The 27374-nt window shown below is 38.0% G+C and overlaps 1 protein-coding gene across 1 annotated transcript in view; it reads right to left on the bottom strand.

Annotated features, from left to right (window-relative positions):
- Positions 1-27374, bottom strand: part of LOC106877714 (dynein axonemal heavy chain 5) — a 435668-nt gene that overhangs the window by 173247 nt on the left and 235047 nt on the right. Inside the window, exons 55-58 of the mRNA XM_089358248.1 lie at positions 19984-20124; positions 5482-5575; positions 1421-1569; positions 1055-1169 (exon numbers count right to left, since the gene is read on the bottom strand). Coding sequence (XP_089214374.1) covers positions 1055-1169; positions 1421-1569; positions 5482-5575; positions 19984-20124 — 499 coding nt within the window. The remainder of the gene's footprint in view (positions 1-1054; positions 1170-1420; positions 1570-5481; positions 5576-19983; positions 20125-27374) is intronic.

The raw sequence follows: 27374 nt of genomic DNA, 5'->3' as shown, positions 1-27374 counted from the left end.
CATCATGCTAATGAATATGACAGCTCATTGCCTTATGTAGTTATAAAATAATAGATACATTTTCCTGTAAACTTTTTCTTTTTTTATTTCTTGCCTTTAACCCTCCAACGTGGAGTATAAGCCACTTATAATTGAATTCCATGTCGCATAATTTTTCACTTCTGTACTTATACTCTACCATGAATGTTCCCCTTTCTCTAGTTCCTTTTGTGTTGATCTACGCCACGAGTTCTTAGGACTACCCCTCTTTCTATATCCATCTGGATTCCACTGTAAAGCACTTTTCGCTACATTTGGTGTGTCCTTTCTAATTGTGCTACCAATCCACTTCCACTTTTTCTTAAATATTTGCTCCCTAATCAAAACTTGATTCATTCTTTGCCATAACTCCATATTGCTTATGTGTTCGGGCCATCTGATTTTAAGTATACTACGCAAGCACCTGTTGATGAATGATTGTATATTTCATAATTTAAGTAAAGAGTGAATCTTATTTCACAGCTAAGATGAAATGTGTAAGCAAAGACTTTCATGCTCAATACTGCTATAAAGATTGAGCTCTTGATTTTCTGGTCTTGCATCTTAATTTCCTAACCACTGTCTGTCTGATTAGGAGATTACAAGTGCTTCTGTAGAACTTGGCTGGGTAGGTTGCTATAAAGATTCAGACAAGGTGGAAATAGATTATTGTGAGTTCTAATTTGCTTAAAATGTAGATGCTTACTTTTTAGCATCTTAGTGTGATCTAGAAAAACAGAATACAGAAGCAATATTTTTACTCTAGTTTAGCTGTAGGGCATGTAAAATTTTATGATATACCCCCAAGGACATTGAAGAAATTCTCTGTAATTGAATGTGGAATTCACAATTCATTAGATAAGTTACTAACCTTATTGACTTTGCACTGTATCCCTGCTCATACACACACATATGCATGTGTACGCACATGCACACACACACACATACACACACATATATACATACATGCTCATTAGCAATGCACACACACACACACAGATATATACCATATAATAAATATCATCCTAAGAATTACATGAAGCTATAGTATTAGTACATAATACTAGATTCTGTAATGCTGGGTGGATGATAAATCTTTTCTGGATGGATACCAGCTTATTGCAGATAGCTTCCACAAAGTGGTTTACTATCTTTAAAATAGCAAATGAGACATCTAGAATACAGTGGGTTGCCAAAGTATTTGCAGCAAAATACCTTATCTATTTGATTACTTTGCACAAGAGACTACACAATGCACATTCATATTTAACAAGGAAATAATTATATAACATGAATTTCTGACAAAATTGTTAGAAATGTTTGAAATGAAGTTAATTTGCTTATCTTTCTGGAAATATTAACATAATGGCAGATATTAATGATACAAAAAGAAGTTGTGTACCTTGAAGAAAACCAAATCCATCACTGAACCACGAATAGCTTCGTTGTATTGATCCATGAAGGTATTAAGTCTCGCAGCCAACTGTTCATAACTGCTGATTGGCTCATAGACTTTTGGTGCTTCCATTTCAACATCTGCTTCCTCTTCACCTGGGAGATGAGACAAAAAGATTGCTTCCTTTCACAATGGTATTTCCAGTGGTTTGATCCAATTAGAGCTATCAGTAAGAACTGAACATTCCATACAAACTTAATGTTTTCCCTTCAATTTTTGAATTCAAATAAAACAAAAATATATTAAAACATTTATCTTTTTGAACTGCAGAATGATTTACAGAACATTTGCACTTGATTCTATTATATATTTCATGCTGAGTTATATATATATATGATAAAGAGATTACCCTTTTCTCATAACTCATAAAAGAATTTAATTTTCATTCACACATGTGCACCAAACACTAGGGAAATTTGTTTTAAAATATCTGCCTGCTAAGCTAACAAACCAGACAAATATTGAGCCAACAAGCAAGCCTGTATACAGTCACACCATTTGCTAAAAAGAACAGCCCAATTTCCCTTAGATCATATTCTATCCTTTTAAAGGAAGAAACGTTGGCATGAGTTGGACAGTTTGACAGGAGCAGGCCAGGCAGGAGCCTGCACCATGCTTCTGTGTCTATTATAGCATAGCTGTAAAAACCATGCCAAAACAGACACAGAAGCATGGTGCAAGCTCCTGCCTGGCCAGCTATTGTCAAACTGTCCAACCCATGCCAGCATGGAAGGAGGAGGATGATGATGATGATAGTAATGATGATGAATGCTGTTTTGTATAAACCCAAGAGGTGAAATTGCATGGCTTAGTGGTTAGGGTATTTGGCTCACAATCAATCATAAGGTAGTAAGTTCAATGCCCAGTGGTGCATTGTATCCTTGAGAAAAATACTTTATTTGATATTGATCCAATCCCCTCAGCCGGCAAAAATGAGTGGTACCTGTAATTCAAAGGGCCAGTTTTGTCACATTCTGTGTCATACTGAATCTCTTTGTGAACAACATTAAGAACAAATTTTGCTGGACACAATACTCTGTACATAAAAGACGACGATGATGGCGACGGCCACCACTGCCGCCGCCAACGACAAGGCATTTAGCTATTCTATTCAATACATAACAATATACTTCTTTCCATTTTTTTTTTTCATGTGGGTGGTCCCACAGTGCCCCATCATTATCAACATCATGAATGTTATTCTGAGATTCCCAACCGTCCCACCATGGGGAAACAGTTAGATTAGGACTGAGGTCTGCTCGTTATTTTAAAGTGGTTGGAGCCACTCCCCAACCTATAAACATTTTGTGATCTAGCCCGATAGATCTTGAGGGCTAATCCCTCAACATGTTACATGTATGAATCATTGCAGTCCTGCTGAGTAATCACCAAAATGGCCGATGCACAATGCCTAAGGCACCCAGCGCTTCACTCGCTGGCGAGTACCAAGTACCTCATACACTGACAGGGAGTCCATACACCTCTACCGGCTGATCAAACTCATGATGAAGCAGTGGAAGGAGCAGCCAATATTTGTGTACTTTCTCTTGAGCTGCTTCATTCAAGGCAGCTCCTTGTTCTTGGCACTGTTGAATTTAGTCTTTCTGCTCAGTTGTCAATGATGTTTGCTTTCTCTTCACAGACATAGTAACAACAACAAACTTGATTACTACTCAGAAGAAAATCATTGAGTGAATGTAGACATAACTGATTTTGCTATGCTTTCAAATCCTTCAGCATGTCAGTCATTATAATGACAGTTTAAAGAGATTGCTTGGAATCAGACCAACAGACCAGTGGTGCTTTGCATAATTATAAGCGAAGAATGCAATGCTTGCGCCAATGTCTGTAACACTTCTTTGATGTAATGTTTACAAATGTTCTTCAGTTATTTGAATTAACTTTTAATCATTTTAAACAAAAGACAAAATGGTGACTCTTGTATTATTCTTTTGTTCAGGTTATACCCAGTAGAGTTAGTTGTATATTCACAAAATCTTAGGATCTTGTTTGGGTGCACAGAAATTCATATAATTGATATTCAGATAAGTCTGTCTGCCTGTAGGTCTGTCTATATATTTGTATGTCTATGTACGTACGTACACTCACACACACACACACACATTTAAATATGCATAAACATGTGCACGTACACCCACACACACATATAATCATATATACACAGACACATGTATGTGTGAATATATAAGTGTGTATCACACACACACACACATGTTAATCTGAGTATCAATGATGTATCATCTTAAAGCAGATACAGCATTGAAAGCCTTGTAAACTGCAGTGTTTGTCTCAAGAAAGCATCCCTTATAGATGTATAGCATTAAAAAAACACATAAATATATTAGCAGCAGACGAAAATCATCCAGCAGCTGTGGAAAATTTTTGTCTACTGCTAAATATGTATTTCTGCCTCTAAAGGCTTCAACAGAAGCAAGTCTCCACAGGTGTTTTTAACACTCTAATGTGTAAAAATTAATTAAGTTTGGATCAGGCATATCAGTGATAATGACAATATGCTGTTGAAATGGCCACCATGTTCACCTGATTTGACACCTTGTGATTTTTTTCTATGGGACTATGTGAAAGGACTGGTCTATGTCCCACATCTTTCTACAAGCTTAGAGGAACTCAAGCAGAGAATCACTGAGGTACTGGAGAATGTTATGCAAGACATGTTACAGCATGTTTGGCAGGAACTGGGCTACTGACTAGATGTGTATCATGTCACAGAGAGTGTGCATATTGAACATTTGTGAAGCTTTGTGAAATCAGTTGTAAAATCTACATCTATCTGAATCTCTTGTTCGAATTTTGATAAATAAATCTCTTATTGTTCAACATGAGGCCTATTTAATTTCATTTGCCTAGAGCATGTAGTTTCTCGGATATTCACATTTCAAATGAAGTAAATTTCTGGGGGATACCCTGTATTTTATATAATTCCTACTAAAATTTAATTATAAAAATGAAATAGTATTTTTTAAACATTGAATTGCTACAAGGGTCTATTCAAGTAAAATAGGAATCAGGGATGGAGTGAGGGATCCATAAGCAAAAAATGGTTGAGAATCACTAATCTAAAGTCATGGGAAATTTTGACTCTTAATGATCTATTTTGTCTGGCCTAACCAAAGACAGGTGTCATGGTACCTGAAAAAAGCAGAATCAGACAAACTGACAGCAGAGAATACCACAAAGGTTCAGAATTGTCGACACATTAGCACAGAGTTCCAGTCACATCAGTTCACCATGTTACAGAATGTTTTGGGCCGTTTTTTAAAATTATTATTTTTGGAGTTGTCAGCCACTTCCAGGACATTTCCTGGATCTACAAACCTGCGAGGAATGATGTAAGTTGTCATCCTATGGATGGAGAAACAAAGGGATTATATCATTTAATTTGTCCTCCCCATTTTCTTTTCTTTAAGGTAATGGTGTATGATTTGAAAGAGATTTGACAAGGAAAGCTGCAGAGGTTTTCTCCTTGTCAAGTGGGGATGAACAAAAGGCAAAACTGAAGATGTGTTAGTAAACTACATACTTGAGTAGAATAACAGCAGTATGAATAGAATGTTGTTGGCACTCCGTCGCTTACAACGTCGAGGGTTCCAGTTGATCCGATCAATGGAACAGCCTGCTCGTAAAATTAACGTGCAAGTGGCTGAGCACTCTACAGACACGTGTACCCTTAACGTAGTTCTCGGGGATATTCAGTGTGACACAGTGTGACAAGGCTGACCCTTTGAATTACAGGCACAACAGAAATAGGAAGTAAGAGTGAGAGTAAGTTGTGGTGGAAGAGTACAGCAGGGTTCGCCACAATCCCCTGCTGGAGCATTGTGGAGCTTTAGGTGTTTTCGCTCAATAAGCACTCACAACACCCGGTCTGGGGATTGAAACTGCAATCTTATGACCGCGAGTCCACTGCCCTAACCACTGGGCCATTGCGCCTCCACATGAATAGAATAACAGGTATCAAAACTTACCAGTGGCTTCTGGGGCATCTTGAAGGAAGTCTACAAAATAGGGTTCTTTTACCATGTCTTGTGCCAATGCTAAACCACATTCTTCTTCTACAACCTTTCCATGTAAAAAATAGAGACAGTGAGAGAGAAAAACATAATAAATTTAATAAAAGTGAGTGTGCATGTGTGTGGGTGCACATGTGTGCACATGTGCACATGCATATGCACATACACATGTGTGTGTATGTGTACATGTGCATGTGTGTGCATATATGTATATGTGTGCACATGTGTGCATAAGGGAATTGAAGAGGATAATGAAAAAGAGAACAATAAAGCAAAGAGAAAATAAAGCAAGAAAAAAAATATAAAATGGAAAAATGTGGAGGGTTGTTTGCCTTCAATAGCTTTAGCCATCTAGTATTCAAACCAACCAAATCCAGCTGGAATATTATTCTACACATATTATGCCGGATCCTGCCTCTCACACCTACCTTACAATGTCTTTCTAAAAATAAGCAATCACATTATGAAAATCCTGAAGCTACAAGATAATGCATGATTAATTCAAATCTATGGATATAAATAAGCATTACATTTGACAGAGAAATCTGAATGTTAAAGGACTAATACCAATTCCTGTAACCTTACCTGAAATTTATCTTGCAACCAAATTAATATTTCACAACCATTTCACCTAATGTTTCTAACCTTTATCCATGTATTTGTAGTGGCGCCTAATACCAATCGCCATTTTGGAGAGTTTATCCACGCATGCGCAGGGACTAGTCTTCTGGAAGGAGTGCAGGAAGTCCCTCATGCGCATGCATGGTCATCCAATATCCAAGCGTTCACGTGTTTTCTCTACCTCTTTTGCTGGCTGGACTTCATGGAAGCTAAACGTCACAATAGCAGCTCTGCGTCAACACTAAATTGGATCCACAAAGATAACCAGAGAGGAGAACAATGACTTCCAACCATGCGACTTTAAGACGACGTCTCATCTGAACCAAGGGCGAAATGCTACCAAATCCCCTCCTCGTGTGAGCGGATTTCTGCTGTAAGAAAATATTTGTTGTTCTGTTTAGTTTAGAGTCTGTGTTCCGTTTTCTTCCTTAAGAAATTTAATGTACGGAATTGGAATGCACAGGATGGTGTATGTCCACTTCTCCTACAAATTCAATATTCATATCTCACTACTGGGCTCACACTTTTTACACATGCTTCATACTGTAAACCTTGCTTATCAGCATAGCTAACAACTCTCTCAAATTCACATGAACCTTTCTTATTCAGCTATTACCCTTTCACCAGAATTCACACAAATGCAGGCACATGGCTTAGTGGTTAGGGCATTCGGCTCACGATCATAAGGCCATGAGTTCAATTCCTGGCGATGTGTTGTGTCCTTGAGCAAGACACTTTATTTCACATTGCTCCAGCCTACTCAGCTGGCTAAAATGAGTAGTACCTGTATTTCAAAGGGCCAGCCTTGTCACACTCTGTGTCATGCTGAATCTCCCAGAAAACTATGTTAAGGATAAATGTGTTCGTGGAGTGCTCAGCTACTTGCACGTTAATTTCACGAGCAAGCTGTTCTGTTGATCATATCAGCTGAGACCCTCATCATTGTAACCGATGGAGTGCTCCTCTATCCTTTCACCACAATTACTTTCCAGTAGTTGTAGTGAAAGTAACTTAAGTGGCAGAAACTACTCTGCATCTTCAACAAATAATCTGTATATTTCATAGACTTCATTCCACAGTTGGACCTTTTGCTTACCTATAATTTATTTATCACATCTGAAGTTAAAGTTCCCAATCAATCTAGTAGAAATCCTACTGCATCTCTTGTGTGCCAATTACTTGCATTTAGCATAGGGTATTGATTACTAATACACACACATACACACACTTTATTTGTGGGTTAACAAGGCTACCAATGGCTTCATATAAAGAGAAATCTCATTGCAATTATCAAGCCTGCCAAGATGGAAATGAGTGCCAATGTTCTCATGTGGTAGACTTCTTTTCTTTCTTTTCTTTTTTCTTTTCCTTATTTCAGTCATTTTGACTGTGGCCATGCTGGAGCACCACCTTTAGTCGAACAATCTGACTCCAGTTATTATTCTTTGTCTTTGTAAGCCTAGTTCTTATTGTATCGGTCTCTTTTGCCGAACCACTACATCTGTTGTCAAGCGATGGTGGTAGGGGGACAAAGACAGACACACACACACTTGCGTGTGCACACACACACAGAGTATATACCACAGGCTTCTTTCAGTTTCCGTCTACCAAATCCATTCATGAGGCTTTGGTCAGCCTGAGGCTATAGTAGAAGACACCTGCCCAAAGTGCCATGCAGTGGGAGTGAACCTGAAGCCATGTGGATAGGAAGCAAGCTTCTTACCATACAGCCACTGGTAGCCTTGTTAGCCCACAAATAAAGAATATTTATCCATCAATGCAATGCTGAGCACACATTCTCACTATTTGATTTTAGTGTGTGTGTGTGTGTGTGTGTGTGTGTGTGATCCAATCTTCCATGAAAAAATGTCCAGCCATAGGGAAATATTAACTTGTTTGGAGACAGGCAAGGGCTAGCAACAAGAAGTGCATTTGCTTGTAGAAAATCTGCATCAATGAAAACCTGCTTGCATGGCAAGTAAATATTAAACAGTGATTGTGTGTGTCTATGTGTGTGTGTGCGTGTGTGTATGTGACCACAATCATCATTCAATCTCCATGTTTGATGCTTGTGTAGGTTGAACAGTTTAACAGGATCCGCTTGATCTGAAGACTGCATCATGCTCCAATGCCTGCTTTGGCATGTTGTCAATAGTTGGATTCTATTCCTAAGACTAATCACTTTATGTCATGTATTGGGTGCTCTTTTGTGCATGGCACCAGCACTTACGAAGTCAGCATGAAGCTTGCAAGATTCAAGGTTGCCTTCAACTGAATGAGACTAAAGTAGAGAGGGAGGTAGCTTTATGCTATGGGATGAGAGGGTTAAAGTGTGGGAGAAGGGGGACCAGAACAGAACAGGTTTTTTGTTGCAGGGTATCTACAAAGCTACTCATATTATACAAGAGAAGATCAGAGTAGCTGATATGTCTAAATAACTAGAGCTTAATGACTGCTCAGAAATTTGCAATGTTTAGAATAAACAAAATTTATTTTTTGCAACTGCATTTCTAAGTCTATGAAAGAAAAAATACAACAATAAAAAAAATGGCTGCCCGTAATTTTTGAAATATCACAATAAAATATGGTAGTTAGGAGAATAAGTAAATACGTAAAAGAAGCAGTTTTCAAAACGCTAGGTTAAGTCTCTATTTGATGAAAACTTTTTTGAAAAGATCAACTAAAATGAAACTCAATTTAGAAAACTTTCAATGTATATTCTGTGAAATAATTGTTGGTTTCTTTTTTTTTTGGTGCTTTTTTTCTAGAAATACATCAAAGATTAAAATGTGTTTATTGAGAGCAATCTACAATACACTATATTTTCCCCTTTGTTCAGCAGTTTAAATACTGCTATGCACTATTTTGTACTAAATAAAGTATCATAGTTTCATTCTTATTGGTTTCCAGGAGGTGTGTATGTGTGTGTGTGTGTGTGTGTGTGTGTGCGTGCGTGAGTGTGTGCGTGTGTGTGTGTGTGTGTGTGTGTGTATGTGTGGAGGAGGAACATAATGTTTTGGAAATGGTTTTTCCATGACTTATACAAGTTCTTGGCCTACGTAAAGTTTGCTAACTTTTGTGTTCTGGGTTGTAGTTGTTATAGCAGGGCTGAGGGTTGTCAAGATATATTGGAAATTCCCTGAAGCAATTCAATACTATTTTTGTGTCAAGTATATTTTATCATTATTCATTAATAATAATAATAATTCTGCTCAATATCAAAAATTTTGCTTGTCAGTTGCTTGACCTTAACCAGTTGAGCACGTCCCTTAGTGGGTGGCAATATGTGTATCTCTAATCATGAACAAAGGTAGTGGAGAAGTATCATAGCTATGCGTTGAGGAGAATTCTCTAGAGCTTGAATAATTCACCTCTGGAAGCATGGGTGTTTCATTCAATATCCTTAAACAACCCTTATTCAGGGACCTTTTGAGTGAGATGGGCTACACAACCTGCAAGGTCATGTGTTGTTTATCTTGATATGAAATCACCATGTTGCACACATATGGTTGTGATGCATGTGCCTGGTGTACCCTTATCAGACAGATAGTTAAGATGGGTATACTGGGCTTCATATATTTTACCCCAGTGTCACTTTGATGGCATGCACTGCTCTCTCACTCATCATCATCATCATCGTTTAACGTCCGCTTTCCATGCTAGCATGGGTTGGACGATTTGACTGAGGACTGGTGAAACCGGATGGCAACACCAGGCTCCAGTCTGATTTGGCAGAGTTTCTACAGCTGGATGCCCTTCCTAACGCCAACCACTCAGAGAGTGTAGTGGGTGCTTTTACGTGTCACCCGCACGAAAACGGCCACGCTCGAAATGGTGTCTTTTATGTGCCACCCGCACAAGCCAGTCCAGGGGCACTGGCAACGATCTCGCTCGAAAATCCTACAGGAGCCAGTCAGGCGGTACTGGCAACGGCCACGCTCAAAATGGTGCATCTCATGTGCCTACCGCACAAGAACCAGTCCAGGGGCACTGGCAACGATCTTACTTGGCTTGCCGGGTCTTCTCACGCACAGCCCATTTCCAAAGGTCTCGGTCCGTAGTCATCGCCTCGGTAAGGCCCAATGTACGAAGGTCTTGCCTCACCACCTCAGCCCAGGTCTTCCTGGGCCTACCTCTTCCACGGGTTCCCTCAACTGTTAGGGTGTGGCACTTTTTCACGCAGCTATCCTCCTCCATTCTCACCACATGTCCATACCAGCGCAATCGTCTCTCTTGCACGCCACAACTGATGCTTCTAATGTTCAGCTTTTCTCTCAAGATACTTACACTCTGACGGGTATTCACATTGACATTACACATCCAACGGAGCATACTGGCTTCATTCCTTGCGAGCTTACGTATGTCCTCAGCAGTTACAGCCCATGTTTCACTGCCATGTAGCATGGTTGTTCGTACGCATGCGTCATACAGTCTGCCTTTTACTCTGAGTGAGAGTCCCTTTGTCGCCAGCAGGGGTAAGAGCTCTCTAAACTTTGCCCAGGCTATTCTTATTCTAGCAGCTACACTTTCAGCGCACCCACCCCCACTACTAACTTGGTCGCCCAGATAGCGGAAGCTATCGACTACCTCTAGTTTTTCACCCTGGAATGAGATAGAAGTTGTTTCCTGTTTGTTTGCAGTCTTTATTGCACCTGAACATCTGCCACAAACAAAAACTAACTTGCTAGTTAACCTGCCTTTGATGTTGCTGCACCTCTTATGTGTCCATAGCTTGCACCGGGTACATCTTATAGAGTTACTACCTACTCCTTTTCTACATACTGAGCAGGGCCATCTACCTGAAGGGGTTTGTGTTTTATCTACCTTCCTACTTATTAGGATTTTGGTTTTAGCTAGGTTGACTCTAAGGCCCTTCAATTCTAGACCTTGCTTCCACACCTGAAACTTCTCCTCTAGTTCTGATAGTGACTCCGCAATTAGGGCAAGGTCATCAGCATAGAGGAGCTCCCAGGGGCAGCCTGTCTTGAACTCCTCTGTGATTGCCTGGAGGACTATGGTAAATAATAGGGGGCTGAGGACGGAACCTTGGTGGACCCCTACCTCTACCCGGAATTCATTGCTGTACTCATTTCCAACCCTCACCTTACTGGCAGCATCTCTGTACATGGCTCGCACAGCTCTCACTAACCATTCTTCTATCCCAAGTTTCCTCATTGACCACCAGATAAGGGATCGGGGGACCCTGTCAAAGGCTTTCTCCATGTCAACGAAAGCCAGGTACAGAGGTTTATCCTTAGCTAGGTATTTCTCCTGCAACTGTCTCACTAGAAATAAGGCATCAGTAGTGCTTTTACCTGGCACGAACCCAAACTGCATCTCATCTAAATTGATTCGCTCCCTAATTAGTTGGGCTATGACCCTCTCTGTAACTTTCATAACCTGATCTAACAGCTTGATGCCTCTGTAATTATTTGTATCTAAAGCGTCCCCTTTACCTTTGTAGCAGTTGACTATGATGCTGCTACACCAGTCATAGGGTATGACTCCTTCGTGTATCACCTGGTTCGTAATACGGGTGACTAGGCTATAGCCAACACTGCCAGATATTTTGAGCATCTCTGCAGTGATTCCTGATGGGCCGGGGGCTTTCCCGGTCTTCATACTCTTAATTGCTTTATCTACCCTGGTGCTATCAACTCGGATAGCTGGTCCCTCTATTGGGTCGACATAAGGCAGGCTCTCTTTCTCCCATTCATTCTCTTTATTAAGCAATCTATCGTAGTGGCATCTCCAGACCTCTTTCTTTGCATCCTCATTTAATGCAAGCGTACCATCATCCATGCGAACACATTTCTCTCCTACAACATCACTATTCTCTCTCCTACACTGTCTTGCAACACAAAATACCTCGAGTCTTTGGTCCTCACGGCGCAGAACATTGGCAAATCTTTCCTTATCTGCTTCCCCTCTGGCTAAATAAACCTGTCGCCTAGCCTCCCTTCTGGCACATTGGTACAATTCCCTGCTACCACCGTTCTTCCAGTCCTTCCAAGCCTGTTTCTTTTGTCTAATAGCCCTGTCTACCTCCTTGTTCCACCACCACGTTACTCTGGGTTGGGAGGGGACCTTACACCACCCACAAATCTGGTCGGTGGCTTTCAACAGGTTGTCCCTCAGAAATCTCCAATTGTCTTCCACGTTGTATGATGCTATATCCCCTTCTATTTCGTTAAATGCTTCAAGTAACTTGTCTCTAAGTCTCTGTCCGTTTGCAGGGTCTTTAAGCTTCCACACCCTTCTTCTCCAAGCCTGTCTAATTCTGGGCACCCATTTTGCCTTGATCCCAAAGTCGCTAACTACTAATCTATGTTGTGGGGTACATTCTTCGCCAGGGTAGGTTTTGGCATTTATAAGCCGCCCTCTTTCCCTATTTCTGGCGAGGATGTAGTCGATTTGGCTAGAGTGTCTGCCGGAGCGGTAGGTGACTAGGTGACTGGCAGGTTTCCTGAAGTTGGTATTGCAGACCATAAGATTGGTTGCATCACAGAACTCCAGCAGTCTGGTTCCCTCCTCGTTGCGGGAACCGAAGCCATAGCCTCCATGTATGCCATGGAAGCCCCCAGCACGACATCCGACATGACCGTTGAAGTCTCCAGCCACAAAGAGAAGGTCCTTGTCACTCGTCGACGAGGTAGTTTGCAAGAGGGTGTCATAGAATTGGTCTTTCAGACCATCTGGTAGCCCAGGTTGAGGTGCATAGGCTGAGATGACAGTAGCTAATCTATGATGAAGCACTAGTCTGATCTTAAGTACTCTGTCACTTACTCTAACGACCTCGATTACCTTATCCACCCATTTCTCCGCTAGAAGTATTCCTACGCCCCCGACCCCGTCAGTGTTCCCTGCCCAGAAAATCTTGTACCTGTGTTCTTTGCCTGTGAGGAACCTTGCAGAACCTCCTCTCCATCTTACTTCCTGGATGCAGCACATATCTACGCATCTCAACAATTTCACCAGATCTACCTTTCAGCGTGCCGACGTTGAGAGTGCCAATCCTAACAGTATGGGTGTTGGGGGTGTGGGCCTGTAGCCTGGGAAGGGGAAAAGCAGTGTCGTGTACCTGAAAAGAAAACTTGCAATTGGAAGAATTCATAAGCAAAACAGTACCTACAACCTGCAAACATTTCTCAACCTTAATGCGCTACCCAAAGGTAGGGGAGAGGATGGCCAAGGCCACTAGATGGGTTCCGGGAGACAGCCGAGGTTGACAGGATGACAGAGGAATGAACTTCCGGTGGAGGGGGCGGGATGACAGAGGAATGAACTTCCGGTGGAGGGGGCGGGATGACAGAGGAATGAACTTCCGGTAGAGGGGGTGGGATGACAGAGGAATGAACTTCCGGTGGAGGGGGTGGGATGACAGAGGAATGAACTTCCGGTGGAGGGGGTGGGATGACAGAGGGATGACAGAGGAATGAACTTCCGGTGGAGGGGGTGGGATGACAGAGGAATGAACTTCCGGTGGAGGGGGTGGGATGACAGAGGAATGAACTTCCGGTGGAGGGGGTGGGATGACAGAGGAATGAACTTCCGGTGGAGGGGGTAGGATGACAGAGGAATGAACTTCCGGTGGAGGGGGTGGGATGACAGAGGGATGACAGAGGAATGAACTTCCGGTGGAGGGGGTGGGATGACAGAGGGATGACAGAGGAATGAACTTCCGGTGGAGGGGGTGGGAGGGCGGGTTACCGCCAGCGAGTAGATAGGGCTCTTAATTGTAGATTTTAAATATTTGAGAGACAACAATGCATAAATCGTAATTTTTAAAAGAGCAATGAATTCTGGGTGATTAGAATAACGTAGCATGAATTTAGGAAGCTTAGAAAATGAATAAGCATGAATTTAAGACAACAACTGAATTCAATTGAATTTCATGGAGAGAAACAAGATAAATAATAGGGGGCAAACTAAATCGCGAAGGTATTATGAGATGTTTGAGGCCGTAAATAAATAAAAAAAAAAAAAAAAAAATAATAATAATAATAATAATAATAATAATAATAATGCAGTACCAGGCAGTGGCTCACATGGCTTCTGATCTTAATTGATTGGAAGTGTTATCATGTACATTGTTTTGTCTTGGTATAAAAGATGGGCTACAGCAAATATTCTGCTTAATACCACAGATTTGCTTATCAGCTGTTTGACCTTAACCAGTTGAGCATGTTCCTTGGTGGCTGACGATATGTGCATTTCTGATCACGAGCAGAAGTAGTGAGGGACCATCATAACCATGTGTTGAGAGGAATTCTTTGGGGTTTGAATAATTCACCTTTGGAAACATGGGTGTTTTGCTCAACATCCTTAAACAAACCTTATTCAGGGACCTTTTGAGCAGGATGGGCTACTCGACCTGAAGAAAATTCTAACTGGGCCCCACTTGCGAGGTCATGCGCTGTTTATCTTGATATGAGATCGCCATGTCACACACATATGGTTGTGATGCATGTGCCTGGTGTACCCTTATCAGACGGGTAGTCATGATAGGTATAATAGGCTTCATATATTTTACCCCAGTGTCATTTTGATGGCATGCACTGCTCTCTCACTCAATAATAATAATAATAATAATAATAATAATGGTTTCAGATTTTGGCATAAAGCCAGCAGTTTTGGGGGAGGGGCCAAGTCAATTAGATCGACTCCAGTGTTCACTGGTACTTAATTTATCAACTCTGAAAGGATGAAAGGCAAAGTCAACCTTGGCAGAATTTGAACTTGGAGCATAGAGACAAATTAAATGCTGAAAAGCATCTTGCCTGACATGCTAATGATTCTACCAGCTCACCGCTCTCTTTTACTCTTTTACTTGGAATGTAAAGATGAACAAAATACATTTTACCTGGCATGCTAAGAATTCTACCAACTCACTATTTTATTAATAATTACTTTCAAATTTTAGCATAAGGCAAGCAATCTTAAGGAAAATGAGTTGGTCATTTATGTTGACTGTAGAACTTGATTGGTGCTTTATTTGATCAATCCTGAAAGGATGACAGATAAAGTTGACCTAGGTAGGATTTGAACTCAGAATGTAAAATACCAGAAGATATACCATAAGGCATTTTGTCTAGCAGTGTAACAAATAATAACAAGAAGAACAAGAAATAAGCCTTTATTTATGGGTGTATCACATTTCTTGCATGTGTGTGTGTGTCTTTGGCAAACTTCTCTTTTCTGCTCATCTGCAATTTAATTCTTGTTATTATTTTGTTCATGTAGGCCTGATCTAATTGATCTATAATCAAAATTATAACTAACCCATTTTTTTTTTCAGTCTTAATTAATGATAATTATTTTTTTAACTGTTAATTGCCAAATGCTAATTTAAAAAATTGATGAAAGCTGGCTTTTCATCATCACTGCAGTTTAGAAACTAGGAATCTGGGAACCTACAACAAAACACAAATTTTAGTGATGACATTTTCAAATGACTTAACCTCAAACCTAAAACACTTAGAACACACCCAGGAGGTCAATAATTCTGAATAAAACTGATATAGGAATCTGACTAGTCTTTAGCAAAATCAGAGATAATCCAACTAGTGCTGATGATATGGCAAATGAACTCAGAACAAGCTGGTTGATGATAGAAAGAACAACCAGCTATAGAAATCATGCCAAAAATGTAGGAGGAAGATGTGGATACATTAAGCAACATCATAAGCTACCCACCCAGAAGAGCAATAACTCTTGATAAGATCTGATATAGAGCAAAGAGATCTCTAGTTTGGCTGCAAATAGTGGTGGTACAAAAAGCATGTTTTCAGGTTATACTTTAAGACAGATGCAACAACAAAGTTGGTCAGTTTCTATATTGCCATGTTTTACTCTTTTACTCGCTTCAGTCATTTGATTGCGGCCATGCTGGAGCACCACCTTTAGTCGAGCAAATCGACCCCAGGACTTATTCTGTGTAAACCTAGTACTTATTCTATCGGTTTCTTTTTGCCGAACTGCTAAGTTACAGGGATGTAAACACACCAGCATCAGTTATCAAGCGATGGTGGGGGGACAAACATAGAAACACAAACATACATACATATATCTATATACATATATATACGACGGGCTTCTTTCAGTTTCCGTCTACCAAATCCACTCACAAGGCTTTGGTTGGCCCAAGGCTAGAGTAGAAGACACTTGCCCAAGGTGCCACGCAGTGGGACTGAACGCGGAACCATGTGGTTAGTAAGCGAGCTACTTACCACACAGCCACTCCTGCGCCTATTAGATAATAAAAATGGAGATGCTGTGTGATCCATCCAACCCAAGCCAGAATAGAAAAATACACACCAAATTATTATGCTGCTGCTGATATATTACAGTCCTAACACCATACGAGAAACTATGATACATTCCAGAAAAATGCTTCCAGTTAACAACAAGGAATGCAGAGATATAAAACATAAACAAAGATGAAAGGCTAAGCCGCACTGCAAGCATGGGTCTTTACAGAGAAGATGGACTGATGGCATCCAGAAAACAAATAACAGCCACTTAACAAAGAATATGACATGAAAGTAACAGCGGAAACAAACCTTGTATCTGTCAACTATAGTATCCTGAATCTAAGTTCATGATACTTTGAAACTTACAAAAAAAAAAACCCAAAAAAGCCTGAATAATCACCATCTGTACAAACATTCCAAATCCAAGAACACCCTAATTATGGCGAATGATTCTCAAAGAAAAGAGGAGATAATTTCTAGAAATTAAGAAGGTCTGTATTTGAGTGTATGCACTGATTTTTCTTTAGTATAATTTCAAAAGGTGCAAAGGTAATGGACTGGATGGCAATGAAATTGTCATCCTTTTTTATGAAGAAGCTCAGGATGACAGTGGATAAAGATGACCAAGATATCTATTGTGTTGGCCATATAGATATTGTTGTGAAGGACTCTGTCTTCGATGTGAACAATTATGAAGCAGGATTCCTTAATTGCAATGGCCAAGCACCAATATTTGAAACATATCTATTAAAATTCTGAACAGGAACTATGCATTGGAAGTAAATGTCTAAATCTTAAATAAGTTTGGCAAATGGGAAATTTAACTGAGACTAGAAATAATCAATTTGGAAAATATGCTCAATGCCATTATTTTCAATCATTGGTTTGTTATAGCTACATTGTAAAGACTTGCATGTGATTAAAACATTTAAAACCACTCTAGTGTTTCATTACTTGCTTCTTGTAAATGCAGTTTCATGGGACATAAATTATGTCAACACCAATATTGAAGAAAACAATATCTATTTATAGTATGAAGTCACACACAGCTTTGTATGAATGTCTGTCTTGATAAAAACTCAAACAGTCTTCTATTGCTACCAATGTCAATTTTATTGTCTGATTACTTCAAATCAACAACACAAGAGTAGCCTCTCACTGTATTTATCTGGTCATTGATCAATATAATCTCCAGTGTCGACACCAATATGAGGTGGTCTCTATTTGTGAACATCATGCAACATAATATCTGCATCTTTAATGCATAGTAGTGAATTATTGTGAACATTTAATGCATTCTCATTGTCATTAAAAACAGTAAGATATTTACCATAAATCTATACATGTGTATGCAAAACCTGGGCAAGATCTTTTGAGGACTAGCAGATTTTGAGAATAAACAGTTGTCTAAAGATGTAAGTCTCCCTTTTTCACACCATCAATGTTTATCCAAGAGAAAAGTCAGCAGCTTGAACTGATGGAGCTAGGCATCAACTGGCAGAACACAAAGAGCCAAAACACATCTTGCTTAACTAAATATTTTTCCTTATCAAACAGAAATTATAAATAATTTTTGACCATGAGTCAAAAGGGAAAGACCATGAGTTAAGGGAAATGACTCAAAATGAACAAATAGGGATAAGTCAAGAAGTAATCTACTTTTTAAAAAGTGTGTGTGAGAGAGAGAGAGAGAGAGATCAAAGATTTACCATGTAAACAGACATTTTCAATTCAATAGGGTATATATTATTTCTCTCATATCTCTCAATGCTTTTCTTCTCTTTCATAAAAGATATCGGCCCGAATGTTTAATTCTCTTCTGTTTCTTCCTTTGGTGTATTTATCTTCATTGTGCACATCTTTGATTGTTGAGTTTTCTTTTTGCTTTATGTTTCTACACCTTTTCACTGACTTTCACTCACTGGTTCAATTCCACAGGGTGTGTAAGGTATTTGAGGGTCATTTTTTGGGTCATTGCTGCATTTTTTACTGACTCTGTGTAATCTTTGTTTCAGAAAATAATAATGGCAAACCCTCTGCTTACTCAAGAAATGAAGAGGCATGCTGTTATTGTGATTATGAAGGCTGAGCATAGTGATTTAGAAATATTTCGATTTTTAAAAGTTGCCAGATCTTTCATCTACACAGTTTGTAAGGAGACAGAGACTGAAGACGGAAACATATCACCAGTATCAAAGTATAAAAAGCATTTTAAATGCTCTGAAATCATCAGAACACCTGAATTTATCCAGCAAGTTCAACAGACCATTGATTACAATCCCAAAAAGTCCATGAGGTCAATTGCAAAAGATCTCCATGTGTCAGAAGGAACAGTGAGAAATGTTGTCCACAAAGACATCAGATACAAATCTTATATGATGAGGAAAGGTCAATTTGTCAGAAAAAAAAACAAAAGAAAATCACTACATCAGATCTAAAAGGTTCTTAAACAAACTGAAAAATCCAACAGAAGAAGATTTGATTTGTTTTTTCTCAAACGAGAAAAACTTCAACCAAGATCAAAAAGTCAACAGAAGAAATGACAAATGGTTATGTGCAGACCCTTCTGAAGTTCCAAGTGTTATGCATACAAAATTTCCTGCAACTGTTATGGTTTTTGGGGTTGTCAGCAATGAAGGACATCTGACGCCTCCTTACTTCTTTCCACAAGGCTTTAGAGTTAAAGTCATTGAAGTCCTGGAAATAATTGTTAAGCCCTAGATAGACAGTATATGCAATGGAAGGCCATATGTGTTTCAGTAAGACTCTGCACTATCACACATAACTCTAGTAACACAGGAATGGATGGGTGAAAATTTTCATGATCACATAGCCCCTAACATTTGGCTTCCTAATTCCCCAGATCTCAATCCATTGGACTGTTACATGTGGAGCATTGTTGAGAGAGAGGTCAATGAAACCACCCATATCACCAAAGATTCTCTGAAAGCTGCCATAGTCAAAGTAATGTCCAAAATGAACCAGGACCACTTGATTTGAGCATGTAGATGATTTAGATTTCATATAGAAGCAGTTGTTGAAGCTGAAGCTGGCATTATTGAATAACATTATAGAAAAGAAAGTTTATTTTTATCCTCATAGCATTTTTTGATAGATAAAGTTATTATCTGTTATTATGTATGTTTTTTTATATAAACATAAATTTGTCCTCATCTTATGCATCCTGTATATATATATATGTAGTAAAAAACACCATTCAAACATGATTGTTGCCAGTGTCGCCTGGCTGGCTCCCGTACTGGTGGCACATAAAAAGCACCATTTGAGCATGGTCAATGCCAGTATCACCTGAGTAGCCCTTTTGCCGGTGGCATGTAAGAAGCACCCACTACACTCGCAGAGTGGTTGGCATTAGGAAAGGCATCCAGCTGTAGAAACTCTGCCAGATTAGATTGTAGCCTGGTGCAGCCTTCTGGCTCGCCAGCCCTCAGTCAAACCATCCAATCCATGCCAGCATGGAAAGCAGATGTTAAATGACGACGACGACGATGATGATGACATGAAAGAGAGATGAAAGGAAGAAAGAATAAAAGGAATGTGGAATATATGTTAATTGACTTACCTGTTGGAAAATGCCTTCAAACCATGTTTTATCTTGAATCTCAGTAAATCGGTCTGCTAAAACACGGGCACATTCATGGGTCCACAGAGATATTAGAACTTGTGGCTCTTTGATAACTTCTGCCTCTGCTGAGAGCATACCCTGGAATAGAGATTTTAAATATATATATATATATATATATATATATATATATACTCTTTTATTCTTTTTCTTGTTTCAGTCATTTGACTGCAGCCATGCTGGAGCACCAACTTTAGTTGCACAAATCAACCGTAGGACTTATTCTTTGTAAGCCTGGTACTTATTCTATTGGAATCTTTTGCTGAACCACTAAGTTTCGGGGATGTAAACACATCAACATTGGTTGTCAAGCGATGGTGTGGGGACAAACACAAACACATAAATACATACATACATATATCTATATATATACGATGGGTTTCTTTCAGTTTCCATCTACAAAATCCACTCACAAGGCTTTGGTTGGACTGAGGCTATAATAGAAGACGCTTGTCGAAGGTGTCACACAGTAGGAGTGAACCCAGAACCATGTGGTTGGGAAGCAAGCTTCTTACTACACAGCCACTCCTGCGCCTATATATATATATGTATGTAATGTTGATAATGAAGAAGAGAGTGGAGATTTTATTCACATCCGAAAACCTCTTTATTTAAAAGTTTTCTACAGCATATACATCTGACCTACATATGTTTCAGCTGCAGTGACTGCACATTGCTTTGTATAGAATTATGCTTTTTAGTTGTTCCATTTTCATCAAAGGGTCCATCACTCACTACGTTTTCAAAGTGAACTGATTCAAACAAGCATCCTGTATTGATATTCAGTTAAAGGTAATAACATTACTATTTATATTTGATGGAATGTTGCTTTTATAATCACCTCTGCTTGTATTACAGTTGTAGCATAGTTTTAAATATGTTTATTCAGATTTCAATTAATTCTAACAGTTTTGTTTACATGTTGCTGTATGGAGTACATTATTTATTTAGAGGTATTTTATTAGGCTGTCAAGAAAGTTCTTGTGGTTTTTAACCTTTAAATTCAGATGCATATATCTCAGCTCAAACAAAATTTTATGAATTGAAATAAACACCATCAGAATCAACACGCTTTTGCCAATGCAGAACAAGTTTATTTATGCCAGTAGCATAAAAATCCTGCGTTCTGGTGGAGATGAAGTCGCTGAAGGTGTGTTTGGCATCGTCTTGGTTTTTGAAGCATTTCTCATGCAGGAAGTTGTCGAGATGCTTGAAAAAGTTGTAGTCAGTAGGCGAGAGGTCTGGTGAGTATGGCAGATGAGGCAGAGTTTTGTAGCCCAATTCGTTCAACTTCTGCAGGGTCAATTGTGCGATGTGTGGCTAAGCGTTGTCATGAAGAAGAATTGATTCTTTTCTATTGACCAATGCTGGCTGTTGTTGTCAGAGTTTCTTATGCATTTCAGCCATTTGCTGACAGTACTTCTCTGCTGTAATTGTTTCGGCTAGATCCAAAAAGCTGCGATGGATGAGACCGGCCGCAGACCACCAAACAGTCAATTTGACCTTCTTTTGGTGCAACTTTGGCTTTGGGAAGTGCCGTGGAGCTTTGTTGGCATCCAACCACTGAGCTGAGCATCACTGGTTGTCATAGAGAATCCACTTTTCATCGCAAGTGACAATCCAGTTGAGAAACAGGTCGTTCTTGTTGCTTAAAAGAAGGAAAAACAACACCCATTTCTCAAGTATTTTTGTTTTTCCAATCTCTTTCAAGTGGTTGGAAATTGTCATATATGTTATGTTTAATTCAGAAGCAAGCTCTCGAACAGTTTTGCTTGGATTGGCTTCGACTAAGGCTCTTAGTTGATCGTTGTTAACATCTGATGGCCAACCACTATGCTTATCATCTTCAAGACTCTCGTCATGGCTACGAAATTTCTTGAACCACCATTGTGCTGTACATTCATTAGTGGTTCCAAACACATCATTGATATCGCAAGCTGTTTCAGCAGCTTATCGGCCTAGCATGAACTGGAATAAGAAAATTGTGCGAATTTGCTTTTTGTTCATGTTGTATTCAATGTTCCGGAAAAAATGGCCTAATTATTCAAAAAGAGAAAGAGTAACAGAATTAAATAGAGCAAAAAACAGGCTTTAAAATGATATATAAAGTCAAAATAATTTAACGCAAATTAATTTGAAAATACATCATTTAAAACCAAAATTTAAAATTCTGCAAGAACATTTTTGACAACTTAATACTTATTTGAGGTTTATACCCTCAATTAATATTATTGTTGTTGTTATCATTATTATTTGTAGTAGAATTATTAGTATAAATATCATTTATTATTTTAATTTATTGTAAGTAGCATAGTTACTATAGATGATAAGTTGTGTTAATTTAAATTGTTTAAAAGTATATTTTTACAAGTGTGGGCATCTTAAAGCCTGTTCCTGTCTAGTGTTTATGAGTAAATTTGGAAGTGAACATTTGGTACATTTTTTCCACATCTACTATCACCTATTCTACAAGGTTTTGCATTACTAATTATTTCCTAACCAACCAAATATGCTTTGTTACAATCTTTTAGTGCCCAAATTAGTTTACTAAAGCTAGTAGTGTTCATTTTGTCCCTATATCTAAATGAATTTAAATAATTGGCAATTTTTTGTTTAATATTACATGAGCTAGCTCCGTATAGAAGTAGACCCTATTCTCTGAGGTAACCTTACATCTGTATACAATATTTTAATACCTACAATTAGAGTTAATCAGGAAAATACTGTTCCTTGAGCCATCGCATTTGATAGTTCTACTACTTACATTAATAGTTTCCTCTTCAACTTCACTAGAGGTGATTTCTAAGTTCTCCTGTCTATCTTCTAAGCTATTACTCTTTCCCACATAGATAACATTCTGAGTACTGTGCTTTCTAGGATTCACACCTTTGAGGCTAATGCAGGAGTTTGTTTAAGTAGCTTCCATTTTATTAGTTGTCAAACCATAGTTCCTATTCTGATACCTAGTTGGGTTACTTATAGTTTGGTCGCTCATGTTGGCATTATTGCTATTAATAGATCTATAATTATTATTCTGGTTACTATTGTTGTTTTTGTTTATATGGAAACTGCTTAATCTATTAGCATTGTGTACTGCTATAATTTGTGCTAGATTTCTGCTATTAGAAAAAGCTAGTCTAAATCTATGTTTATAAAATATTCTGTAGTATTTACTGTCTTTTGGAAAATGTTTAATCAATACCAAATAGAACAATTTAGGTATATTGGAAATTATTTGTTTTCCAAAGGGAATTATATACCACTTGATATTGCTAGAAGTATCCATGTTACTGTGGTATGTATTTCAACCTAAGCTTTTTGTGAAAGTGTGTTACCTATTTACCTGGATTTTATTTTGACATTGGGTTTGTTTGCTATTGTATTTGTCAGTTATTTGTGTAGTACTATTAGCAGAAATTAGATATTGGTTATCTCCCCTATCTGAATGGGATTTCTTGTTAGGTCCATTCTAATCTAAGTTACTTAACACTTTATCTGGCACAAATTCAAGTAAATTTTGATGAAATTGCAATGACTAGAATGCATAATTGTATACAAAGCAATGTGCAGTCACAGCAGTCAAAACATATGTAGGTCAGATGTATATGCTGTAGAAAACTTTTAAATATAGAAGTATTTGGATGTGAATAAAATCTCCACTCTCCTCTTCATTATCAGTGTTATTAAATCCTCTGCAGAATTTTTGCAGTTTTGTATAGGAACTTGGAATTATCTGAGTGAAGTTACCAGTACTAGTATCACTTTCTAAGACTGAGTACTATATAATGGACCATTGTGGATAGCTGGCATCTAAACCAATTTGAAAGATAATACGGTACTCACCAGGATAATTTATCTCCTTTATTATACTCTCTCTCACTCTTTGTATATATATATATATATATATATATATATATAGGAAAATAATAATAATAATAATAATAATAATAATAATAAGGCAGAATCCTAAACTGAAAGCATATTTTAATATAGATGTGTATAGGGAGGATTAAAAGGATTTCTAACCGGCTTTCGTTGCATGATAAATTTTCAAGAAGAGGCAAAATGAAAATAATGTTTTTTATAAAAATATAAAAAATATATAAAAAAAATAAATATACCAATACATTATATTGTCTTTGAGTTTTTAAAGTTCAATGGTAATCCATGTAGATAATTTTTAGAAAGATTAGGATGCATGTAATTAAAATTGCTGTTATGTTTATAAAAGGCTGAGAGTTTATGTGTTAAACAGGAAGTGTGGTGTCAAAACAGGAAGTGTGTATAAGGGAAGACAATTCTGTGGGTTTTGTACTCTTTAGTTGGAGTTCTGGACTCTTTGTCAACAGGAACTCCACAGAATTGTCTTCCCTTACACACACACACTTCCTGTTTAACACATAAACTCTCAGCCTTTTCTAAACACAACACCATTCTTAATTACATGCATCCTAATCTTTCTAAATATTATCTACATGGATTACCATTGAACTTTAAAATTCAAAGACAATATAATGTATTGGTATATTTTTTTTTTTTTTATATATTTTTGTAAAAAACATTATTTTCATTTTCCCTCTTCTTGAAAATTTGCCATGCAATGAAAGCTGGTTCGAAATCCTTTTAATCCTCCCTATACACATCTATATTAAAATATGCTTTCAGTCCAGCATTCTGCCTCATTATTATTTTCCTATTATTTCTCCACGTGCAGTTAACACAACCCCACCATTTACTGACTTTATATATATATATATATATATATATATATATATATATATATATATAGTAGTGAGCTTTGTTATAATTATATTGTATTGCTTCTGTATACACCCATTTTATCAACTGATAAATGCAGATTAATATGATCTTGGCTAGAGTACATGAAAATTAAATATTTCAAAAATATGCATTTGGATGTATGAAGTTATGAGTGTGGGTGTGTATGTGATATCTTTTTTTTTTCATAGGTATCTTACACAGGAGTTTATCTCTTCAAACCAAGGGAAATTGCTAAAGACTGACCAATGTCCTTTTTTGATTAACACTTCAAAAACAAAAGTATAAAATTCAATTCTTTATATTATTATTAACATTATTTAACTTTTAATTTATTGCCACTAGTATTATATGACCATCTCCAAAGATAACATTTATGGGAATAAGTAATGAAGATTGTGATAAAATATATCAACAGAAGATTAAATTGAATGCAACAGATCAAAATAGAATAAAAATCAAATTAAACCAAAACAAGATTTATAAAAAAAAAGAAGATAAAACTCATATTCACAAAACTGTGGCAAAGTTCATATTAACACAAATGTTCATAAGGACATTAATACAAAATACACAATATTTTAAATAACAGAATAAAATGATTTGTGTTTTGTTATAATGTGAATGTGTCTGTGTGTATTATGTCCATGTGATAGAAAATCTTTGCAGTCTCAAGTGGACCGACATGGTGGTGTGTGAGTAAGAATACCGTTTTTCTGTTGTATGTTAGTATGTATATATGTTAGAATGTATATGACTGTGTGAGAGAAAGTTATCACAGTCTTGAACTGACCGACATATGTGTGTTTGAGAGTGTTCCTTCTATTTTTTTAATGTGTGTTAGGCTGTTTATTTTGTTTTTCAAGCCGTGAATAAATTTTATTCAAAATATGAACAGCAACATATTTTACAAAAGAAAGCGAGAAGTATCAGAGAGAATGAGAGAAAGGAAGAGAATGTATGTCAGGATGTTGTTTTTGTCTGTTGAACATCTTTGTGGATAACTAACGATTATCCACAAAATTCATGGCTTTTTTTTCATCAGATACAGGTAGCGTACACTTGAGTGAAATTCCTCTGCCTTTTATTATATATATGAGCATTTGAACGTAGCAGATAACAGCTAGCCTTTGGCCACTATTAGGACCCTGTTGTGTCCACTACTCTGACTGGTTGGTATTGGCACAGTTTGTCACTTGCTCTGTTGCACCAATATGCAGCATATAACCAATTGGAGTCCCTAAATAAGATCATGTGAAACAGCCTTTTCTCAACCCCATTTAGACCTGCTGCTCCTTATAAAAATTCACCTTCTCCTCATCTTGAGATCTTTGGTGCCAGACCTTTTCAGGTCTAGCCACTGACCACACAAGACATAGCCAGTTCCAGTGACAATGCCATGAAACCTGTCCAACAGCATTACGTCAACCTCTGTCTTCATTGTTACCATCATCTTCTTAACATCGTCAACATTATCTCTCTATGTACACAGCTCAAGCAACACTGCACAGGTTCCAACTTAGCACTGCTTGTGAATTACCTCACCACGATTAATAGAAAATATGCAACCTGTGAGAACTCCCATACCAAGTAACCTAGTCTGCAGCATTACAGCCACAACTTCGTATGACACGTACCGCACTGGCTCTGCATCATCACCGCAACTTCTTGATACAGTATTTCAATTACCATGTACAATTGACTACGAAATGCTATTTCTTATTCTTGTGTCTATGAACATTCGTCTAACTTCTCATTATAGACTCTCTCACTGTCTTCATTGTCATTCTTATATGTACTTAATGCACAAGTCCATGTCTATACACACATACACTTTGTTCTCATGATGGCCTATCTATTATTCTGTATACATGATGCACACACAGACATACATGTTAGCATATCAATAAATCTTCTCTCAAACATCCTACTCGATTGTGTCACTCTCTTTCCTCCCTGGCACATTATATGTATTATTCCAGCCTTCTGAATGGAGTCACTATTAAATGGTTTCTCCATGTGAGGCCATGGCATTCTAGATCACAATTCCTTCTGATAAGGTGACCCGACGTAGAACACACACCACAGTTCAATCTATACATCTAAAGTAGGAAAGCCTTAAGCAATCTCTGTGGAATAAGTAGTAAGTGAATAAACCCTTCCAGTACTGCTTGACACTATGAGGGGGTGCTCAAAAGTTCCTGACATTGGGTAAAAGAAAATACAGGAGGATCAGTTAATTATGATTTTATTCAACATATTCCCCTTTCAGATTCACATACTTACTGCAGCAATCCTTCGATTTTTCTAAGCCCTGTATAAGAAATCAGAAGGTTGGGCCTCCAACTGGATCTTTCACAATAACCTTAAAGTCAGGAATTTTTCAACACTCCCTTGTATGGCATGGAAACATCTTTAATATAAGACTATATTTGTTAAAAGCCCAATCAATGCTAAAATATAATAAACAAGCAATGAAGAAAGTTGAATGAGGTGTATTGTACTGTAATTTGTATCTGCTTCTAAGGGAACTCTTTTATCATTGTTACCAA

This window comes from Octopus bimaculoides, chromosome 10 (assembly GCF_046866305.1).
Source record: "Octopus bimaculoides isolate indiv1 chromosome 10, ASM4686630v1, whole genome shotgun sequence".
Classification (NCBI taxonomy): Eukaryota; Metazoa; Mollusca; class Cephalopoda; order Octopoda; family Octopodidae; genus Octopus; species Octopus bimaculoides.
Note: the sequence above shows the minus strand (reverse complement) of the source record. Positions and strands in the feature narration are given on the sequence as shown.